The sequence below is a fragment of the Carassius carassius genome, chromosome 22, assembly GCF_963082965.1.
Source record: "Carassius carassius chromosome 22, fCarCar2.1, whole genome shotgun sequence".
NCBI lineage: Eukaryota > Metazoa > Chordata > Actinopteri > Cypriniformes > Cyprinidae > Carassius > Carassius carassius.
Genome location: NC_081776.1, coordinates 9,587,080 through 9,606,580, shown reverse-complemented (window position 1 = coordinate 9,606,580; position 19,501 = coordinate 9,587,080). Strand labels below are relative to the sequence as shown.

The window sequence follows — 19,501 nt, the reverse complement described above, 5'->3', positions numbered from 1 at the left end:
CCTATTTGTGTATTTTAATCCTTTCCACATTTTTTCCTACACTATTATTGGTTATCAATAGTAGTTTATATTGTTTATTAAATAAATAAATACAAACGTAAACCAATCAATGAATTAGTCTGGTTTGTTTGTGTTGACGGAACATGTTGAGGGACTCTTATTTTAAAACATAACCCCGCCGTGAGTCACACATTGTTTGCCTTTAGACATGTTTTTGTTTTCATACCACAAATCTTCCACGGAAGGTTAAACATCGGCCCTTTATTGTAGGTAAATGAATTGTTTGTCTTTTAAATAATATAAACACATTGAGATTAGAACCTTCTGTTATTGCATTTTTCTTAGGCGAGTTAAGTGGCTAACTCAGTAGCTCAAACACTGGCTCTTTCTTGTCGATGTCTGTTACACATACATATTTCTTTAAATATTTTGTAGATATTTATGAGTTATTATTATTTCGTTATCAGTTGAGTCACTAAAACAGCTTGTCAAATCAATTAATAGCCAGAATGAGTATAAAAATTGTCTTAAAGAGGCTGATGACAGAATATTGTGATCTAAACTAAACGTTTTAATTCCTAAAAGATGAATCCTTCCCTTTTCCAGATCCTAGAATGCATCCATCACATCAATGCCTTAAGTGATCTGTGCTGTCAGGTAAACAAACATATCATTTATTTACTTCTGTTTCAGCACAAGCACTATATGAGTTGTATTTCAAATGCAATAACATTTCTTCTGTCCAGCATGAATGATATGAACCTCAGCCCAGTGGGCATGGACCAGCTCAGTGTGCCGCCTGTGAGTGCAAGTCATCTCTGCCTCCCCACATCCCCAACACACAATCCCATCAGCACTCCAGGTCAGGACTCAAATGCCTTTTAGATATGTATACATATGTTGGCATGACGTTTGTTTGATATGGTGTGGGAACTTTAATGTATGGAGATGTAACACTATCTGGTTTTATTTCAGGCATGCCAGTCGCTATACCCAGCTTGGGTCCATCACTTGGGCCTCTTCCTTCTGCGCTGTCCCTGATGTTACCAATGGGACATTTAGGGGACAGAGGTGTTATGTGTGGCCTTCCAGAGAGAAATTATACATTACCACCTCCTCCATACCCTCACCTGGAGAGCAGCTACTTCCGACATATCCTTCCAGGTAATGTTGCAGGAAAACTGTTAAGGTGTACTTCAAACCAGAGGCCTACAATCTTTTTGAACCCAGAGATTCCCCTAATGTAAAACAAATCTATAATTTCTTAATAATACAGTATAATATCTTATATTAATAACAAACATATTTTTGCAATGATCCTGGATGCACTGTTCCACTTTATTGTCAAATAAAGTGGAACACTTTATTGTCTCAGAGAGAGATTTGTGTTTGATTAATCATGCAAGATGAAATGTTATGAAACATTCAACGTTCAAAACCCATTTTAAAATATAGAAATGTATTAACATGTATTAGAACATATATATCAACAACCAAAAAAGATATATCAAAATACATTTTAAGTAAAGCTTTAGAGCAAATTCATTTTCATTCATTTTTGTTGGCAGAAACAAATATTTTATATAGAATATATTATTTCTGCTATTTCTGCTTATTAAAGCTTTAGAGCAAATGAAGCATTTATTATCAATGTTTAAATAGATTTTTAAATAATTCAATTTATTTTTAAAAATAATATATGGACTTTGAGCTCATATATATCTTAACATCTAGAATTTCTTTAAATCTATAAATACAAAAATTAAATTTATATGTGCTTAATTAGCTCTAAAGCATTAATTAAATTGTATTGTTGGCAGAAACAATATATCATATAAAATATTTTATTTCTGCTTAAACATATTTCATATTCATATACATATTCATATACATCAACATATTTTTATCTATAAACATATCTTGTTGTTTTTGTTTTGTTTTTATATCTTTAGGTATTCTGTCATATCTGGCAGATCGTCCTCCTCCCCAGTACATTCATCCCAGCAGCCTTAACATGGATGGGACTCTTTCCGTGTCCAACAACAACCCGTCTGGCTTAGACCCGTATAGCGGCCACGGCGGCCCTCTAGAACAAGGCCTGGTGACTCTAGACACAAGACAGGTAGGAGGCCAGACTGGTCTCCACCAGGGAGGCTCTCACGAAGTGCAGCTGGATACCACCGGGTTAACTATGGAGTCACGTGTAAGTAGTCCGATGTCTCCTGATGGAATGGAAGAAGACTTGGCCACAATGGAGGGTGTCGTGGTGGCAGAAACCCAGCAGCAGCTGGGTACCAGACCTCAGCCTCATGAGGGTTTGGCAGGTGTGGACTCCTCAGGAGGTGTTATGCCCCTGCATGGAGCAGGTCTCGAGCTCCCGGTGGTGATGGAGCAGGAGCACATGGGCGGCAGAGTAGGAACCAGCAGTACAGGAGCCGGCGGTCCAGGGACGCTGAGTGAAGCCTTGCACTCCACTGGAGAACTGAGCTCTGGGGTGGTTAGTGTGGTGCTCACAGGGACCATGCCACCACAGGCTCAACTAGATGCAGTATCTCTACATGGACCTTCAGGAATGGGACTTGAGTCTGTTAACGTGTCACCCATCACTGCAGAAGTGTCTCTTGGACCAGACAACAGTCTGGTGCTGGTGAACTCTACCTTGCAACTAGAAGACTCAACATCTAACAAGGAAAACATGGCCAGTGCCTTCAACATATGTAAGTTTTGCGTGCTGATTTTGAGTAGTGGAAGTATTTAAGTCCAATCTAATGTATTTTATTTGTCTTTTAGGGTGCACTTTATGTGAACGGTCATATCCGTCGGACTGCCCTGAGCATGGACCTGTCACATTCATCCCAGACACACCCATTCAGAGCAGAGCCCGCCTCTCTCTGCCCCGCCCCCTGTGCCTCCGCATTTCTGTAGCTGATGAACCCATTGGTAAATGCTTTGTATACAATTCTCATAATACAGTTAAATAACACTTTATTTTGCAGTGTCCTTTTTTAACATTTTACATTTACTTACTAAATGTATAACAGTAAATTATGCTTGTATTAATGATCCAATATCATAAATACAAGTAGTTAACCCTAAACCAAACCCTAATCCTAACCTTAACTTTCTAGTAAGTACATATTGTTAATTAATATTAATAGTATTAATTTGTATAATTGTACTGTAACAATGACACCATAAAACAAAGTGTAGCCTATAGTTGTTATAGTTTATTATTATATGTTACGGACACATTTATATTAAGGTTTTGTTGATATTTATTTTAATGTTTTTAAATAAATAAATTCATTTAAACTAAGAAATAAAATAAATAGTTTTAAATGTAGGGTATAAGTAGTCTTATGTAAGTAGGGTACAGGGGCATCTTAAAACAAAGTCTAACTATTGTTTGGGTGAGTGACTTCACCAGTTAGCTTGTTAAATGTAGTTAATGGGAAGTAAAGTCCATTTGCTTTTGAAAATGGAGGATTTTGTTGTGTTGGGATTGCTGAAGCTACTTTTGGTTTCTTTCAGGTGTGTTTGCTAGAGAGACCATTCCCTCCAGGACCTGCTTTGGGCCGATGGTCGGACAGCACTGTAGCAGTGTAGAACTTACTGACTGGTCTGATAAAGATACTCCTCAAATATGGAAGGTACTTGAAAAATATTTTAATACAAGTGATATAACTTATACAGTTTTGAATGTACACTGTTCTGAAGTTTTGAGTCTTTTTAAAAATAAATTAATGTCTTAATATGTATTTAGCTAGGATGCATTAAATTGATTAAAAAAAGTGACAGTAAAGACAGTTTAAAAAAATGAATAGAACTCTTTTTCAAATAAATTCTGTTCTTTTGAACATTTATTTCTAAAAAATACACAAAAATATAAAGTTCCCAGAAAAAATATAAAGCAGTGTTTTCAATTTGATTTATTTATTTCATTTACAAATGTTTTCAACATTGAATAAATTACATCTTAAAAATATATTCAAATAGAAAACAGTTATTTTAAATTGTAATAATATTTCACAATATACAAACATTTTACAGACCAAACTATTCCAAGGTAGCATATAATAAATGGCATAATCTACCATCTATCATTTTATTCACTATTACAATGACATGTCATGTTGTTATCCTAAGAATGGCTTTAGTCACTGTCACTCTGTATTTAATCTAATGTAGATGTTCCACAATGACATCCAAGAGTTCTGTATTGTGACGACAGATGAGCATGAATGCAACTGGATGATGTTTGTACGGAAAGCAAGGTAACCACATCACTTTATCCTTAAAAAAAACGTTTTCATGTCAGTTAAGTCTACCATGCAATGTATGAAACAATCACACTAAAATCTACACTGTTTGCAGGACTAGTGAGGAGCAGAATCTTGTGGCATATATTGGCAACGGGAAGCTGTACTTTTGCACATCCAGAGAGATTCTGCCAGATCAGGAGCTGTTGTTCTATTACAGCAGGGACTACAGTAGACAGCTGGGTGGGCTTCCTCTTGCATGGATCTGCCCTTACCTGTAAGAAGATAATTGTACCGTATATCCGTATATATTATTCTGTTTCTGTGACTCTTCAGGTGTGCCCAGAGTGCCAGAGGGCCAGATATGTCATTGTGGAAAAGAGTGTGCCTCCTTCACAGAGTTGAAATCTCACCTCAACAGCCATGCCCAGAGCCACAGCCCCACCCAAGACCACCCTGCTCACGCTACACACAACCAATCCCAGTCGCAGGAGAAGGTGACCAATGAGCCGTCCCAGTCCGCTTCCTCCCCACAGTGGCAGTGCAACTCCGATGTGCATGAACATTCCAGCAGCAGTAGCAGCAACGGACACGGTCGCGAGAGGAAGTTTAAATGCAGCATGTGCACACGAGCGTTCACTACATCCACTAAGCTAAATGTGCATTTCATGGGGCACATGGGCATGAGACCACACAAGTGCAGCTACTGCAGCAAAGCCTTCAGTGATCCCAGCAATCTCAGAAAACACCTGAGAATCCACACAGGTAAATGCGCAAGTTGTTCATACATACTTTTCTGAAAACTGCATTTGATACTGTTTCCAAAGTCAATATGAAATATAAATGGATCTTACTTTTTTAAGATCTATTAAACATATCCATTATGATCAAATCGACCCTGTTTGGAAATGCATTACATTATGGAAATCAAGTGGCTTATGACCTGAAGTTAATTTGTTTTCAGTGAAAGAACTTTCAGTATTTCAGTACTTTTCAGAACTGCTATTAACTTTCTTTTTTGGCCAGAGAGAATATGCTGTCATCATTACTGCCCTGTTCATGAATTACGTATGTTTTCTTTTTGCGCAGGTCAGAAGAACTTCAGGTGTACAGTATGTGGGAAGTCTTTTACTCAGAAAGCACATGTGGAATCTCATATGGTTATACACACTGGTGCCAAGAACATTAAATGTGACCATTGTGACAAGATGTTTGTGAGGAAACAAGATCTCAAACAGCACATGTATTCACATTCACTGTAAGGCTGTATTTCATATTTATTCAAATACATTTTAAATATTACTTACAAATTTATAAATCAATGCTATGCATAATTATATTATATAATATTATAATTAACTAATAATAGAAAATATTAATGCTATAAATATTATTAATACAGTCTACCATTTATAATATATATAATAAATATATATTTTTTAATTAAATGTATGATTAAATTATATGCTAATATATTTTACAATATGTAATATAACTAATAAAATAAAATGTTATTAATATAAATAATAATAGTAACTATTGATAAATTTCATAGTCCAATGAAACCCTATTTTTTCTTTTGAAAAATTGATTTTAAATGTAATAGATTTATTTAAATGTAATATGTTAAATGTAATATAACTTACGTAATATATGAATATAAAATGCATTGAGAATATTAACTTAAAGAGCATGTTTTCCAAATATTTTACTTTTCTTGTCAAAACCTTTTACATTTATTCATTTAGCAGACTCTTTTATCCAAAGCGATTTACAAATGAGGACAGTTTTAAAATTTTTCCAAATATGATTTACAGACATATGGAATAATGTAATTTTATTTTTCTTTACATATAATTTTCTTACCTGTATTAATAGCCCCTTTGTTTCTTTGCTTATCTTTCGTCTATTCCAGAGACCGCCAGATAACTTGTCCAAAGTGTGACAAACAATTCTTAAAGACCGACCATCTCAAAAAACACTTGAACTCTCACGACGGGAAACGGGACTTCATCTGTGAAAAGTGCAACAAGGGCTTTCTCACTAAATACCACCTCACACGCCACCTTAAAATCTGCAAGGGTCCTAAGATCGGTCGAGGGGCAGCGCAGGGTGAGGAAGGGGAGGAGGAGGAAGACGAGGATGAAGAGGATGAAGAGGAAGAGAGGGAAGCTGAAGAACAGATCAATCCAGCCAACGAGGAGGACTGCGGAATAGGCATGAGAGGATATACTTCAGAAAAAACGATGTAACTTCACTCTTATATGTAACAGGATGAAGTTAAACTCCATGTAGCCTATTTATTTGTCCTTTTTTGTGTGTTCTTGTTCTACCCCTCAGACTTTAATTCTTGTTGCCAAAATTTGTGTATACCTACATCAAAGGGCCAACAGAAATGTTATTAGATTTAAATTATGCATTACATATTTTCAAGTCAAGTGTCACTGTACAGGGTTAAATTTATAAATTAGACATTGCCTTTTTGTATTTATTGTTTACAGTGCTGCTTCTTTCCGTTTAACCTGTTTGTTCAGTTTATTAGTTCACAGCAGCCAGGCCTATTCTGTACTCTGTAATTACATTGTAAATAAATGAATGTTACATTTTACACGCAGTCATTTTATTATAAATAATTACTTCTAAATAAATAATAATATGTCATAAAGCGCTACACTGAAAGGCAAATTCTCCTTACATGTTAAATGACGTCAGCATACGTCGCAACTCGCTACGTCGTTTAGGCCAGAGCAATCGATCCAGAGCAGCACCTGTGTGAACTCCTTCACCTCTCCTCTGCACACAGGCACTAGAGTTTGGAACTGTTGTGTTGAAATAGCTCGTGCTTAATCTCTCTTTCACCATGGCAACGTCTGTGAAGCTCAGTACCGGGGCAGATATGCCCATAGTCGGACTGGGCACGTGGAAGGTAACGTATGGTCTCGTAACTTCTGTGTGACCGTGTTATATTACATACGTGCATTAATTTAGCTAGCACGTTGCATGGAGAATTCATGGCCAAACGTTTTTAAAATGCATGCAAAAGTGAAATAAGAAGTAAAAACGACAGAAAAAGAACTCAAGATGCAACTTGAGTTCACTATCAAAATAGTGAACTCAAGTTGCACGGTAATAATGAGGCTGCAAAAAGTGCGAAATGAAACATGGGGTGTAGTTCAGAGGAGAGAAGTTGCAGAGACGGTTATGAACAGTTGAAAGGCTGTTTAATGATTTAAAATGATCATAAATAAACTGTATTTAACAATAAATAAAAATGTAATAAACTAGATAAAGTAGTTTGGTCATAGTAAGCAAATTTACCAGACTTTAGGGTGGCAATTAACTGATAACATTCACTACGTCCTTTGTTTGATCGATAAGATGAGATCTTGAGAGGAGAATTTATACTAAAGTGACTAATGAAGAACGAACTTTGTTCTTTTCCATATGTAGTAGAATCATAGTGGGGCAAAAATTAAAACACAAAATCAGCTGTTTTTGTCTTCAGCAGTTAACTATTTGTTTTATTTTTATTTTCTTCTCTTTTCCTGTCATTTCATTTCCCTCCTCTTTTCTGTTTTTTTTGTGCTTTTTATCTTTCCATTATTTTACTTTCCCTTGTTTTTCCTATTTTCCTTTCCTATCATTTCTGTTTTCCTTTTCACTCAAATTTTCCCAAATTTTGTCCTATCCCTTTTGGTGGTTATACTCTGTTGTTTTCCCTCCAGTCTCCTCCAGGTAAAGTGGTAGAAGCTGTGAAGGCAGCCATTGCTGCGGGGTACAGACACATCGATGGTGCCGCGGTGTACAACAATGAAACCGAGGTTGGAGAGGGAATTCAGGCCATGATAAAAGATGGTGTGGTTAAAAGAGAAGAACTCTTTGTGGTCAGCAAGGTATGTCAGCTGGCACCATTAAGCTCAAGATTTGTATTTAAGAAATGGAAGACCAAGTGCAGATTTAGTAGTTTTGTGATGAATGAAAACAAATTAATGGCTTGTATTTTTTGTTTCACAGCTCTGGTGCACCTTTCACGAGAAGGCCTTAGTGAAAGGAGCTTGTCAGAAGACTTTAAGTGACCTGAAGCTGGACTACCTTGATCTTTACCTGGTTCACTGGCCAATGGGCTTTAAGGTGATTTATTAGACATTTCTGAGAAACATCTTCTCTAAAGTCTTGTCTGTCTTGTCATTCATGGGTAGCATTCAGTGTTGATATCCACAATGAAAACTAAGATCTCATTGTATTCATTGATGTATTCATCATTGCTTTTCAGCCTGGGCCTGATCAGTTCCCATTGGACAGTGAAGGGTTAGCCATTGGTGATGACACCAATTTCTTGGACACCTGGGAGGTATGAGGACATGGATTTGATTGTGAAGTTAGCATTCACATTCATTTTTAAAATTAATTTGTTTTACATATTACTGTATGAATTATAATGGCTTTCCATTGCAATTCCAGTTTATATTTGCTAATAGTTTTAGCTCTAATTAAGTAACTATATAATTATGTCATAATATTTGTGCTGCAGGCCATGGAGGAGTTAGTGGATGCTGGCTTGGTCAAGGCCATTGGCATCTCCAACTTTAATAGAGAACAAGTCGAAGCCATCCTGAATAAACCAGGACTCAAGTACAAACCAGCCAACAATCAGGTCGGTACGGTATAACATCAGTGTGGTTTCATTTAACAATTACAGATGGACCAAGAAAGGTCAATATTTATCTAATGACCAGCATTTTGCCTCCAGCAACCATGTAATTCAATTGCTTCTTTAATTTCCTGCTACTTGTCAAGGGCAGATGCATTTATTTGCCTGAATGTAGGATTAAAATGTCATTGGGACACTGCTTGCATTGTGATCCGCAGGCCTAATGCTTTGTAACAGAGAGTGCTGTGCAGTTTGTTTTACGTTTGAATAATCTGGAATATGGAATGGAAATTATAAGTAATAAAAATGTAAATATTAAATCAATGTATTTTTTTAATTACTGTAAAATAACTATTTGGGGTCTGCAAGAGTTTTTAAAAGCAATGAATACTTTTATTCAGCAAGGCAAGGACACATTAAATTGACAAAAGTGACCGTAAGGCCTTTCATTGTTACAGAAGATTTCAATTTAAAATAGAATACAAAAATATTAAGTAGATAAGTAGAACAACTGTTTTCAATATAAATAATAATAAGAAATGTTTCTTGAGCACAAAATCAGGATTTTTGGGCAGATCATTATGATACAGATTTTTATTTTGGCGGTTACTGATTATAATAAAATATTGTTTTTTTATTATTATTTACTGTTTTTGTTCAGATATTTTGATTAAATAAATGCAGCCTTGGTGAGAATAAGCAATTCATTCAAAACATTAAAATGATTTCTAATCTCTGTGTGTAGAAACAAGTTAGAAAAAATATGAATGTTTTTGTTGTTTTCTTCTTCAGATTGAGAGCCACCCCTATCTGACTAAGGAGAAGCTGGTTAGCTACTGTCAGTCCAAAGGCATTACAGTCACTGCATACAGTCCACTGGGTTCTCCTGACAGACCATGGTAGGCTGCTGTTCCCACATGCTGTAGCTTTGTTGCATGCAACATTTATTTGCTATGAAGGTTCAAGGTGCAGCTGGTGACTTTATATATGGTTTCAATGAACAACCTTGGAACCTTGTCTCAAACTTAGGGCTAAACCTGAAGATCCCTCACTGCTTGATGACCCAAACATCAAGGCCATTGCAGAGAAGCACAAAAAGACTTCTGCCCAGGTGAGGAAACTGCCACCCTGCCTATGTCAAAGCTTGTTAATGAGCCATAGAAAAATGTCTATTTGACATCCAATGTACAGGTCCTCATCCGCTTCCACATTCAGAGGAATGTGGTCGTCATCCCTAAGTCTGTCACACCTCAACGTATTCAAGAGAACTTTCAAGTAAGTTCATCTGCAGAAGTCTTGCTGTTTCTAGTACTGTATAAATATGTTGAACTATTAATTATTTATTTATTTTCTTTACATTTTTTCTACACCAAAAGGTCTTTGATTTTGAATTGAGCGAGGAGGACATGAAGACCATATTGGGCTTCAACAAGGACTTCAGGGCTTGTCCAATGCATTGGTGAGTAAGTTTCACATGCTTCCCAGGTTATGGCCAGCATGGCATGTTAGAAGTGATCTGGAATTTAATAAATGCTTGGAAAAATAAAGTCAGAGAAATATAGTCAATATAAATGAGAGTTTCCCAGGTCTTTCTTTCACTTTGCATTTTCACACATTAAGGCTTAAAATGACTTAAATCAGAGCAGAAAGACTTAAATTCATGATGTCATGCCATTAAAAGTTGCATGCACGGGAAAAAAATGAATATCGTCAGTATTTTTGTTTTCCAATAAAATATCTAAACAGCCTTAAGCAAGATGCATGTATTTGAGGTGCAAATTAAATATACAACATGATCAAAATTAAACATTATTAAATAAAGTTAATGCCTGAAACAAGAACAGATGTCTGTCAATGGGGTATTAAAATTTTTTTCCATTTGAATTAAGTTGTTTTTTTTCTGTGGCCACCTGAATATATTCTTATTTTAATCATAAACTCATTTCATTCCTTTAACCTTATTTCTCGATTTCCTTCTATTTTCTTTACTCGGTCTTCAACAGGTCTTAAAAAGTTAAAATTGCCTTCATAAAACCTGCAGAAATCCTATTCAGAAACCTAATGTTCTAGATATAGCTGTTACTGTGTGCAGTCTCTATAGAGTAATCACAAAGAACTGGAAAATGGAGTGGGAACCCTGGTTTTACTAAAAAAGTTATTTTTATGAAATTATAATTTATTAATCTTTTAGCTTAAAGTTTTCTTCTATCAATGCAGGGGTCTGAAGCACAAGGACTACCCATTTAATACAGAGAATTAAAAAGAAGACATCACGAAAAATGCTGTTTAAAGAAAAAACAAATTCCTTGTTCTCAGGATTGTTGTTTTTGCCATTGATCAATGTGAAAATGCTCTTCATTTTCAATGATGAATCAGTTACTGAGAAACGTCCTGCAACTGATATGTGGCTTGTTGGTCTGGATTTTAAAGCAAGTCTTGTTACAGCAGCAGCTATACTTCAAATGAATCTTTCTTTTTTTTGCCCATAAACATGGAAGTATTTGTTAATGCTTTGACCATTTCAAGCTATTCCTTCTTCAGTGCAAATGTGAAAAGACTTGCATTAAATATGACAAAACAACACAATCAATCATAAAAAAGTATTTGTGAAACATATGCACTAGTAACATTTTATTTGAACAATGTCACATACTATGCACAATTAGGCAGATAACATGAGAAAGTATTGGTCCTGAGAATATATATATATATATATATATATATATATATATATATATATACACACACACACTCCTTATTTTCATAATATGACAACAGAAGCACTTCCAGTTCGCAAGAGCAGCTCATGTTTATTGTATTGATGTATGCTTTAAAAATCCAAATAAAGCTCTGTCAAACAGCTCTCTGGCTTAGGTTTTTGAATGTGTGGAAAGTCTTTCTCATGTCTTTAACAACTCACCTAACCTTTACTTAAACATTTAACCACATTCAGTCCCTCAAATGGCTGTATTACACTTGAATAAATTCTTGAATGAAAGTCATATTTACTTCACACTGCAGTTAGAAACTGGATTTATTAAAGCTTTAGTATTCTGCATTTAATGGATAATCCTTAAATGCAAAAACACCTTAGATGTAAGATAGCTCTAATCAGCAGACACAAGCTCAACCTCATGCAAGCAACAAATGCTGATCCATCAGCCGGAGAGACCATTCCTTTGCACCAGTGGGAAGGGGTTCACATTCCACAGTGCTCTTTTGGTTTCATCAGCACATCCATTTGGAGAAGAAACCATAACGTTGCATGGACTTCGGGAAGGGGTTTTTGTACCCAGGGGCTTTGACGCGACACCAGACAACCCACTCCAAAGAGAAACCATGCATTTGTGCACATTGTGGGAAGAACTCTAATAAATAGAGCACTCTCTTTGTTCACACTCGAATAGCCAAAGCACTGAGAAAACTTTTCAATGCACCTTGTGCAACAAGCCATTCGTGTTCAAAGCCAGCTTGACCTGGCATCAACTCTCACACACCAGAGAAAGACTATTCCTTTGTGCAGACTGCGGAAAGGCCTTTTTCACCTTCGGAGAGTTGCTCAAATGCTCAAGCACCAGCATTACCACACAGGACATAAACCTTTCCAATGGACAGACTGCAAAAAGAGTTTTACAGAAGCCTACTTGCAGGTCGACATGAGGCACCACACAGGCATACGGCCTTATTCATGTTCTCAGTGTAACAAGAGTTTCTTCTTCAGTTCTTCCTGCCTTAAGAGGCACCTGCGTATTTACACGGGAGAGAAAACCTTCCAGTGCTTGAACTGTGGGAAAAGATTTCAACAGTCATATTATCTTAAAGTTCAATTCCAGACTCATGTAGAAAAGAGATCTGAAAGCAGGACGTCTAATGCTTCATTGATGGGATTAACTTGGGGGAAAGGAATATAAAGTATTAGGATAAGTGTTTACACACACATCGTTAATTGTTTTTTTATTTATTTCATATTTGTTCTCATACACACACAGGAACCTGTAATGTAGGTCAAATTATTTTCCAATAAAAACATCTAAACATCCTTGAGCAAGATGCATGTACTTGAGGTGCAAATTAAATATACAACATGAACAAAATTAAACATTATTAAATAATAAATTATTAAATAAAGTTAATGCCTGAAACAAGAACAGTTGTCTGTCAATGGGGTATTAAAACTTTTTTCCATTTGAATTAAGTTGTTTTTTTTCTGTGCCCACCTGAATATATTCTTATTTTAATCATAAACTCACTTCATTCCTTTAACCTTATTTCTCGATTTCCTTCTATTTTCTTTACTCGGTCTTCAACAGGTCTTAAAAAGTTAAAATTGCCTTCATAAAACCTGCAGAAATCCTATTCAGAAACCTAATGTTCTAGATATAGCTGTTACTGTGTGCAGTCTCTATAGAGTAATCACAAACAACTGGAAAATGGAGTGGGAACCCTGGTTTTACTAAAAAAGTTATTTTTATGAAATTATAATTTATTAATCTTTTAACGTAATGTTTTCTTCTATAAATGCAGGGGTCTGAAGCACAAGGACTACCCATTTAATACAGAGAATTAAAAAGAAGACATCACGAAAAATGCTGTTTAAAGAAAAAACAAATTCCTTGTTCCCAGGATTGTTGTTTTTGCCATTGATCAATGTGAAAATGCTCTTCATTTTCAATTATGAATCAGTTACTGAGAAACGTCCTGCAACTGATATGTGGCTTGCTGGTCTGGATTTTAAAGCAAGTCTTGTTACAGCAGCAGCTATACTTCAAATGAATCTTCTTTTTTTTGCCCATAAACATGGAAGTATTTGTTAATGCTTTGACCATTTCAAGCTATTCCTTCTTCAGTGCAAATGTGAAAAGACTTGCATTAAATATGACAAAACAACACAATCAATCATAAAAAAGTATTTGAGAAACATATGCACTAGTCACATGCTTTGCACAACTAGGCAGATAACATGAGAAAGTATTGGTCCTGAGAATATATATATATATACACACACACACACACACACACACACTCCTTATTTTCATAATATGACAACAGAAGCACTTCCAGTTCGCAAGAGCAGCTCATGTTTATTGTATTGATGTATGCTTTAAAAATCCAAATAAAGCTCTGTCAAACAGCTCTCTGGCTTAGGTTTTTGAATGTGTGGAAAGTCTTTCTCATGTCTTTAACAACTCACCTAACCTTTACTTAAACATTTAACCACATTCAGTCCCTAAAATGGCTATATTACACTTGAATAAATTCTTGAATGAAAGTCATATTTACTTCACACTGCAGTTAGAAACTGGACTTATTAAAGCTTTAGTATTCTGCATTTAATGGATAATCCTTATGATTGGAGGCCCTGCAATAAAAAGGCAATTTAGATACCTAATATTACATAAATGCATACAAAGTCCACTGCAAATTTGCATAACGGTGACTCACCATTCCAGCATAAAAGCTCTCCAGTTTCTGTTAAAACTCAGTATGGTGTTCATCTCTTCTTTACTCAGCTCAAAATCAAAGACCTGTAAGGACAAAATACCTAAATCTTAATCATATATGTATATGTTGACCATTTCTGAAAATTTTGCTATTTTTTGTATATCTGGAGAGCTTGAGCAACATGTAGAACACACATGGTTTAATTAAAATGGAAATACCTCAAAATTCTCCTTGATTCTCTTAGGGTTTACAGATTTGGGAATGACCACAACATTCCTCTGCATGTGGAAGCGGATAAGAACCTGGAAAGAAAGTTCAATGCTTAGCATGTCACATAAAGGAGGAAAGCGTGTAAAAGCGTGTTATGCAAGCTAGCTGATATTACAAGGGTCATCTTGCATTCAGCCGACAAAGTTGATGGATACATAACATGGACTTAGTCAGCAAATCCCAACTAATAAAAAACGAAAGTTTAAACCTACCTGTGCTGTGGTTTTACCATGCTTATCTGCGATGGCTTTGATCTTTGGGTCCTCCAGCAGTGATGGCTCACCTGCCTGTGCCCTAAGGAAAGTCAAATCTATATGAAATATTGTATACCCATCTCACTATATCTATATATGTTAATTAACAAACGAAGGGGAGTACTTACCATGGTCTGTCAGGAGAACCCAGAGGACTGTATGCAGTGACTGTAATGCCATTGGACTGACAATAGCTAATCAGCTTCTCCTGAGTCAGATATGGATGGCACTCAATCTGGACGTGAGAAGCAGTGGAAAGATTTTGGCACCAATGAACTACAAAGTATTAATCCGATTCAATATTTATTGCAAGCGACACAATACCTGATTATTGGCAGGTTTGTACTTGAGTCCTGGTTTATTCAGGATTCTCTCAATCTGATCCCGGTTGAAGTTGGACACACCGATGGCCTTGACCAACCCAGCATCCACTAACTCTTCCATTGCCTTTGTGAGTAGAAATTAACACTAACATTTAATAATTAGTAATTTTTCTTTTATCATGATCAAATTTAAGTTACACAAGTCTCAAATTAATTTTGTTTTTATTATACTGTATATTACCTCCCATGTTTCTAGAAAGTTGCTGTTGTCTGGAATCACTTGGCCATCTTTATCAAATGGGAAAAACTCCTTTCCAGGCTGCCAATTTTGATACACAGATAATCATATATATATATATATATATATATAATGCACAGAAAATACAAGCAATTATCATACTGTTATTAGTTTTATACTATTATATACTTATTAGTACTACCTTAGTTCCCATGGGAAAGTGCATTAGGTAGAGATCAACGTAGTCCAGTTTTAGGTCACTTAGGGTCTTTTCACAGGCTCCTCTTACCAAGTGTTTCTCATGGTAAGTGCACCACAGCTTTAAAAAATGCAGAATTTTAAATTACAGCCAAAGCCCCTTTCAAATAATGTATTTGGTAAGCACATTTCTACAAGTTCAATAGTTAAACCACGGCTTGCATTTCAGTAACTTGCCTTGAATTTCAGAGCATGATGTAACAGTGCGTTACAACACACATAATGCATGTTATACAAATGCCCTGTGTATGATCTGTGACATGATTTGATGCTGTGTGAAATTCTATTTCACATGATTGGCCTTGTGAGACCATAGCTCCTGTCATGTGCCTCAGATACAAATTTTTACATGTGCTTGTACCTTGCTGACTATGAATAGGTCCTCTCTCTTCACCACTCCTTGGTTAATCATGGCATCGACTCCATCCCCAACTTCATTCTCATTTTCATAGACATGGGCTCCGTCGATGTGGCGGTAGCCAGCCAGAATGGCTGCCTTCACGGCCTCTGTAACCTCACCTGGAGCAGACTGGAGCAGGTTTCAACATTTATCTATGAAATCTTGATAGACTTTGCAATTATTATAAAATCTCAAAAAAATAAAAAATAAAACCTGAAAAGCATTAATTAATTAGAACAACGTCTAGTGTTTCAATGGTAAACAACAATAGAAGCAACAGCTAAGGAAAAAAAAAAAACATTCAGAATGATACTCTACTGAAGAAAAAAGAAAGAAAGAAAGAAAGTGAATACTCACCCTCCATGTTCCCAGTCCTACAATTTGCATTTTAGCTCCATTATTGAGAGTTACAAAGGACATGGTGACTTTTAATATAAAGCACTTATTAGATAGAAAATAAACCACTTGTTAGTCTGCACACTTCCACAGCCTTCGCACTCTGCAGCAGCCTTTTCTTATGGAGCTGTGTGATTATATGGGCTTGTAAGTGGATTTGATTGGTCAGGTCTGGAAACACCCCTTTCAAGGAGGCAGAGGTGCATCATTCCAGCATAAAGCGGCTTGCTTGTTGTTCAGAGAGATTTTGAAAGAAAATGAGTTTATTTGTTTAAAAAGTACAATTTTAAAAACGTAAAAGTAATAATAATGATAATAATAATAATAAGTAAAAGTTAAATAGTAATAATAGTTTATAATAATAATAATAGTTTATTTTTGCACTTTTATGTATCCATAATACTATAATTTGACATGCAAATCCAGAATATATATATATATATTTTATTTTTTTATGATTGCTTCTTGTTGGAGTGTATTTATGTCTCGCTTCCCTGTTTTTGTATGTTTGTACAAGTTTTGCAATAAAAAAAAGCCCCCCAAAAAAAACAAATAAAAAAAAAACATCTTTTCTAGCAACTCAATGCCATGTTGTATCAATGAAAAATTAAAATAAGTAATTGGTGTCAACAAAAATTGAAACATTACAAAACTAAAGTTATTTGTGTAAAAGCGTATTGTTGATTATTGCCATATAATTCACAAAAGTTAATGGAGTTTGTTGTGGATCCTTTATGTCAGATACGGATTAAACAGCGCAAATTACAGACACTGATGCACAAACGCAGACATGTTCTACATTTCTACAGTATAAAGACTGAATAAAACGTATAAACTCCTTGATTTCTCTTAAGCAACTTAAAATATGCATGCACAATAAACTTTTTCTATTTTTTTGTTTTATTTTTATTTAGAAATTGTATTTTGTAGTGTTGTCAGAGCTGAGTACACATCACTGTTTACAAAAATCTGAAACGTTCAGTGACTAACTTGTAATTTTGCATGGTAAATCTACCAAACACTGTACAACAGAAAAAAAGTGATAAGATGCAACTTATGAGATTCTTGACTTCAAGAACATGGACGTTAAATTCCCCAAACGAGCACTTTGGTGAAAGGATGCTGCAAGTCATTTATCATTTTCTTTATTTACAGTTGAACTTTAAATTTTAATATTTAGTCTAAAAATTCAACCAAACTCCACTGATTTGTGCATGGTTGTTATTCTATTTTGACAATGGTTTAAGATTAAATTCCAGACAGAATTCCTCTCCATCTGTCCTGCTTGCACTTCTTGGTCCCTTCTGTACACCTCATGTCTGCCTTCTTATGGAGAATAGTGCAGAAGGATGTGATGCAGTATGGGATACTGGCAGATTTAGTTTCATCGGTGTCAGAGGCAGTTCCAGAATTGGTTAGTCGCAGACTTGGAGTTCAACTCTAGGTCTAGGCTTGAGCGCTTCCTGCCAATCCCTGACCCCCAGCAGGTGGGATGTCATGGTCGATCCAGATTCCTAGAAATTGTGTTTGAGAACTACAATCTATTATTTATTATTCAATCTGAACCTGCACAAACACTATTTTATCATCTTGTATCATATTATAATACAATATTGTGAGAAACTATCCAGTATATTCTAGATTGATTCTGAGGAGACCTTTAAGGAATATATTATGAATATTTTGATTACTGTGATTTCAACAGTGTAATTTTAGTTTTTTTTTTAACTTTTAGTTTTATTAGAATTGTTTTAGTAATTTGCTTTTATTTTAGTTTCATTTTTAGTCATTTTATATGACTTTTATATGAATAAATATTAAACACATTTATAGTTTAATATTTAAAAATAGTTTTTATTTTATTTTCAATTTAGCATTTTCAGGTTTAGTTTTTCTCATTTAGTAAGTTTTTCATCTATTATTTATATTTTAGTTTTTTTTTTACCACACAATATTTATTAAAAATGTTCTATTAAATTAGGTCAAAACATAATTGCATTTGTCCTGAGTTTGCTATTGCTAACCTTCAGGTTTCAGATTTTGGCCTGGCTTGGCCCACTGTTGCCTGTTTCTAAAGACTGTGAGGAGTTCAGTAGTCAGTCAGATCACCTAAAGACTGCATGAGCACTACAAAAACCTTGGACATCTAGATACCAAATGTGAGGTACATTTGGTGAGGTACAGAAAACAAGTGAGCTCATGATTTGCTTATTGTTGTTGCAGTATGCTTACAATCATAAGATATAACAAAAGTGTATATAAGAACATATTCTTGAACATATGTACGACTCCTAGTGTCTTCATTAAAACAAACTTGGTACAGAGAGCAAATATTGTTTATTATACTATAGATTATTGAAATTCATATCTGGGTAATGATGACTTACATGGGTCAGTGGCAAATAATAGTGTCCACAATACAGAAAAAAAAGGCTGTTCTAAAAGCAGTTCTTATCACCCTGAAGAAACAGTGCATCGCTGCAATGCATGTGGAAAGCACCTTAGATGTAAGATAGCTCTAATCAGCAGACACAAGCAGATCCACACAGAGGAACGACCCTATAAGTATACCAAATGTCAGTCTACCTTAATTTGCTCAACTTCATGCAAGCAACACATGCTGATCCATCAGCCGGAGAGACCATTCCTTTGCACCTGTGAGAAGAAAACATTACGTTGCATGGATTTCAGGAAGGGTTTTTTTCCCCAGGGGCTTTGGCGTGACACCAGACAACCCACTCCAAAGAGAAACCATGCCTTTGTGCACACTGTGGGAAGAACTCTAATAAATAGAGCACTCTCTTTGTTCACACGAATAGACACAGCACTGAGAAAACTTTTCAATGCACCTTGTGCGACAAGCCATTCGTGTTCAAGGCCAGCTTGACCTGGCATCAACTCACACACACCAGAGAAAGACTATTCCTTTGTGCAGACTGCGGAAAGGCCTTTTTCACCTTCGGAGAGTTGCTCAAGCACCAGCGTTACCACACAGGACATAAACCTTTCC

General features: G+C 35.5%; 3 protein-coding genes across 6 annotated transcripts; 2 read left to right on the top strand and 1 right to left on the bottom strand.

Moving 5' to 3' along the window:
* The first annotated feature begins 141 nt into the window (after positions 1-141).
* On the top strand, positions 142-6,867 carry LOC132098894 (PR domain zinc finger protein 4-like). Of its 3 annotated transcripts, none has more exons than XM_059505164.1 (12): positions 142-270; positions 607-657; positions 747-862; positions 976-1,164; positions 1,953-2,717; positions 2,791-2,940; positions 3,532-3,650; positions 4,189-4,274; positions 4,375-4,502; positions 4,596-5,024; positions 5,349-5,517; positions 6,175-6,867. In XM_059505164.1, exons 3-12 carry the CDS (start codon positions 748-750, stop codon positions 6,509-6,511), a joined length of 2,487 nt encoding a protein of 828 aa, XP_059361147.1. In that variant the 5' UTR covers positions 142-270; positions 607-657; position 747; the 3' UTR covers positions 6,512-6,867. The 3 variants fall into 3 exon arrangements, with proteins under 3 accessions (XP_059361147.1, XP_059361148.1, XP_059361149.1); XM_059505165.1 differs by having other exon boundaries at positions 161-266; XM_059505166.1 differs by having other exon boundaries at positions 192-270; positions 586-657.
* Positions 6,868-6,982: 115 nt separating this feature from the next.
* On the top strand, positions 6,983-13,774 carry LOC132098897 (aldo-keto reductase family 1 member B1-like). Of its 2 annotated transcripts, none has more exons than XM_059505170.1 (10): positions 6,983-7,185; positions 7,985-8,152; positions 8,274-8,390; positions 8,533-8,610; positions 8,791-8,913; positions 9,703-9,809; positions 9,940-10,021; positions 10,102-10,185; positions 10,287-10,369; positions 13,435-13,774. In XM_059505170.1, the coding sequence occupies exons 1-10, from the start codon at positions 7,120-7,122 to the stop codon at positions 13,475-13,477; spliced, it is 951 nt and encodes a 316-aa protein (XP_059361153.1). In that variant the 5' UTR covers positions 6,983-7,119; the 3' UTR covers positions 13,478-13,774. The 2 variants fall into 2 exon arrangements, with proteins under 2 accessions (XP_059361153.1, XP_059361152.1); XM_059505169.1 differs by lacking the exon at positions 13,435-13,774 and adding an exon at positions 11,128-11,393.
* A 191-nt stretch (positions 13,775-13,965) lies between these two features.
* LOC132098898 (aldo-keto reductase family 1 member B1-like) lies at positions 13,966-16,616 on the bottom strand. The gene is made up of 10 exons (XM_059505171.1): positions 16,453-16,616; positions 16,057-16,224; positions 15,640-15,756; positions 15,441-15,518; positions 15,201-15,323; positions 15,005-15,111; positions 14,835-14,916; positions 14,571-14,654; positions 14,353-14,435; positions 13,966-14,269 (listed from the first exon to the last, which is right to left on the bottom strand). Exons 1-10 carry the CDS (start codon positions 16,513-16,515, stop codon positions 14,227-14,229), a joined length of 948 nt encoding a protein of 315 aa, XP_059361154.1. The 5' UTR covers positions 16,516-16,616; the 3' UTR covers positions 13,966-14,226.
* Between the last annotated feature and the right edge of the window lie 2,885 nt (positions 16,617-19,501).

Bases quoted from the DNA above. Each gene is read 5' to 3' on its own strand.
- LOC132098894 (XM_059505164.1), top strand. From the start codon at position 748: ATGAATGATATGAACCTCAGCCCAGTGGGCATGGACCAGCTCAGTGTG. The intron at 3,651-4,188 runs GTACTTGAAAAA...AATCTAATGTAG, and splicing joins ATACTCCTCAAATATGGAAG to ATGTTCCACAATGACATCCA. The intron at 4,503-4,595 runs GTGGGCTTCCTC...GTGACTCTTCAG, and splicing joins GGACTACAGTAGACAGCTGG to GTGTGCCCAGAGTGCCAGAG.
- LOC132098897 (XM_059505170.1), top strand. From the start codon at position 7,120: ATGGCAACGTCTGTGAAGCTCAGTACCGGGGCAGATATGCCCATAGTC. The intron at 9,810-9,939 runs GTAGGCTGCTGT...TCTCAAACTTAG, and splicing joins GGTTCTCCTGACAGACCATG to GGCTAAACCTGAAGATCCCT. The intron at 10,186-10,286 runs GTAAGTTCATCT...CTACACCAAAAG, and splicing joins GTATTCAAGAGAACTTTCAA to GTCTTTGATTTTGAATTGAG.
- LOC132098898 (XM_059505171.1), bottom strand. From the start codon at position 16,515: ATGTCCTTTGTAACTCTCAATAATGGAGCTAAAATGCAAATTGTAGGA. The intron at 15,112-15,200 runs GTATTGTGTCGC...TCTCACGTCCAG, and splicing joins ACAAACCTGCCAATAATCAG to ATTGAGTGCCATCCATATCT. The intron at 14,917-15,004 runs GTAAGTACTCCC...GACTTTCCTTAG, and splicing joins GGTTCTCCTGACAGACCATG to GGCACAGGCAGGTGAGCCAT.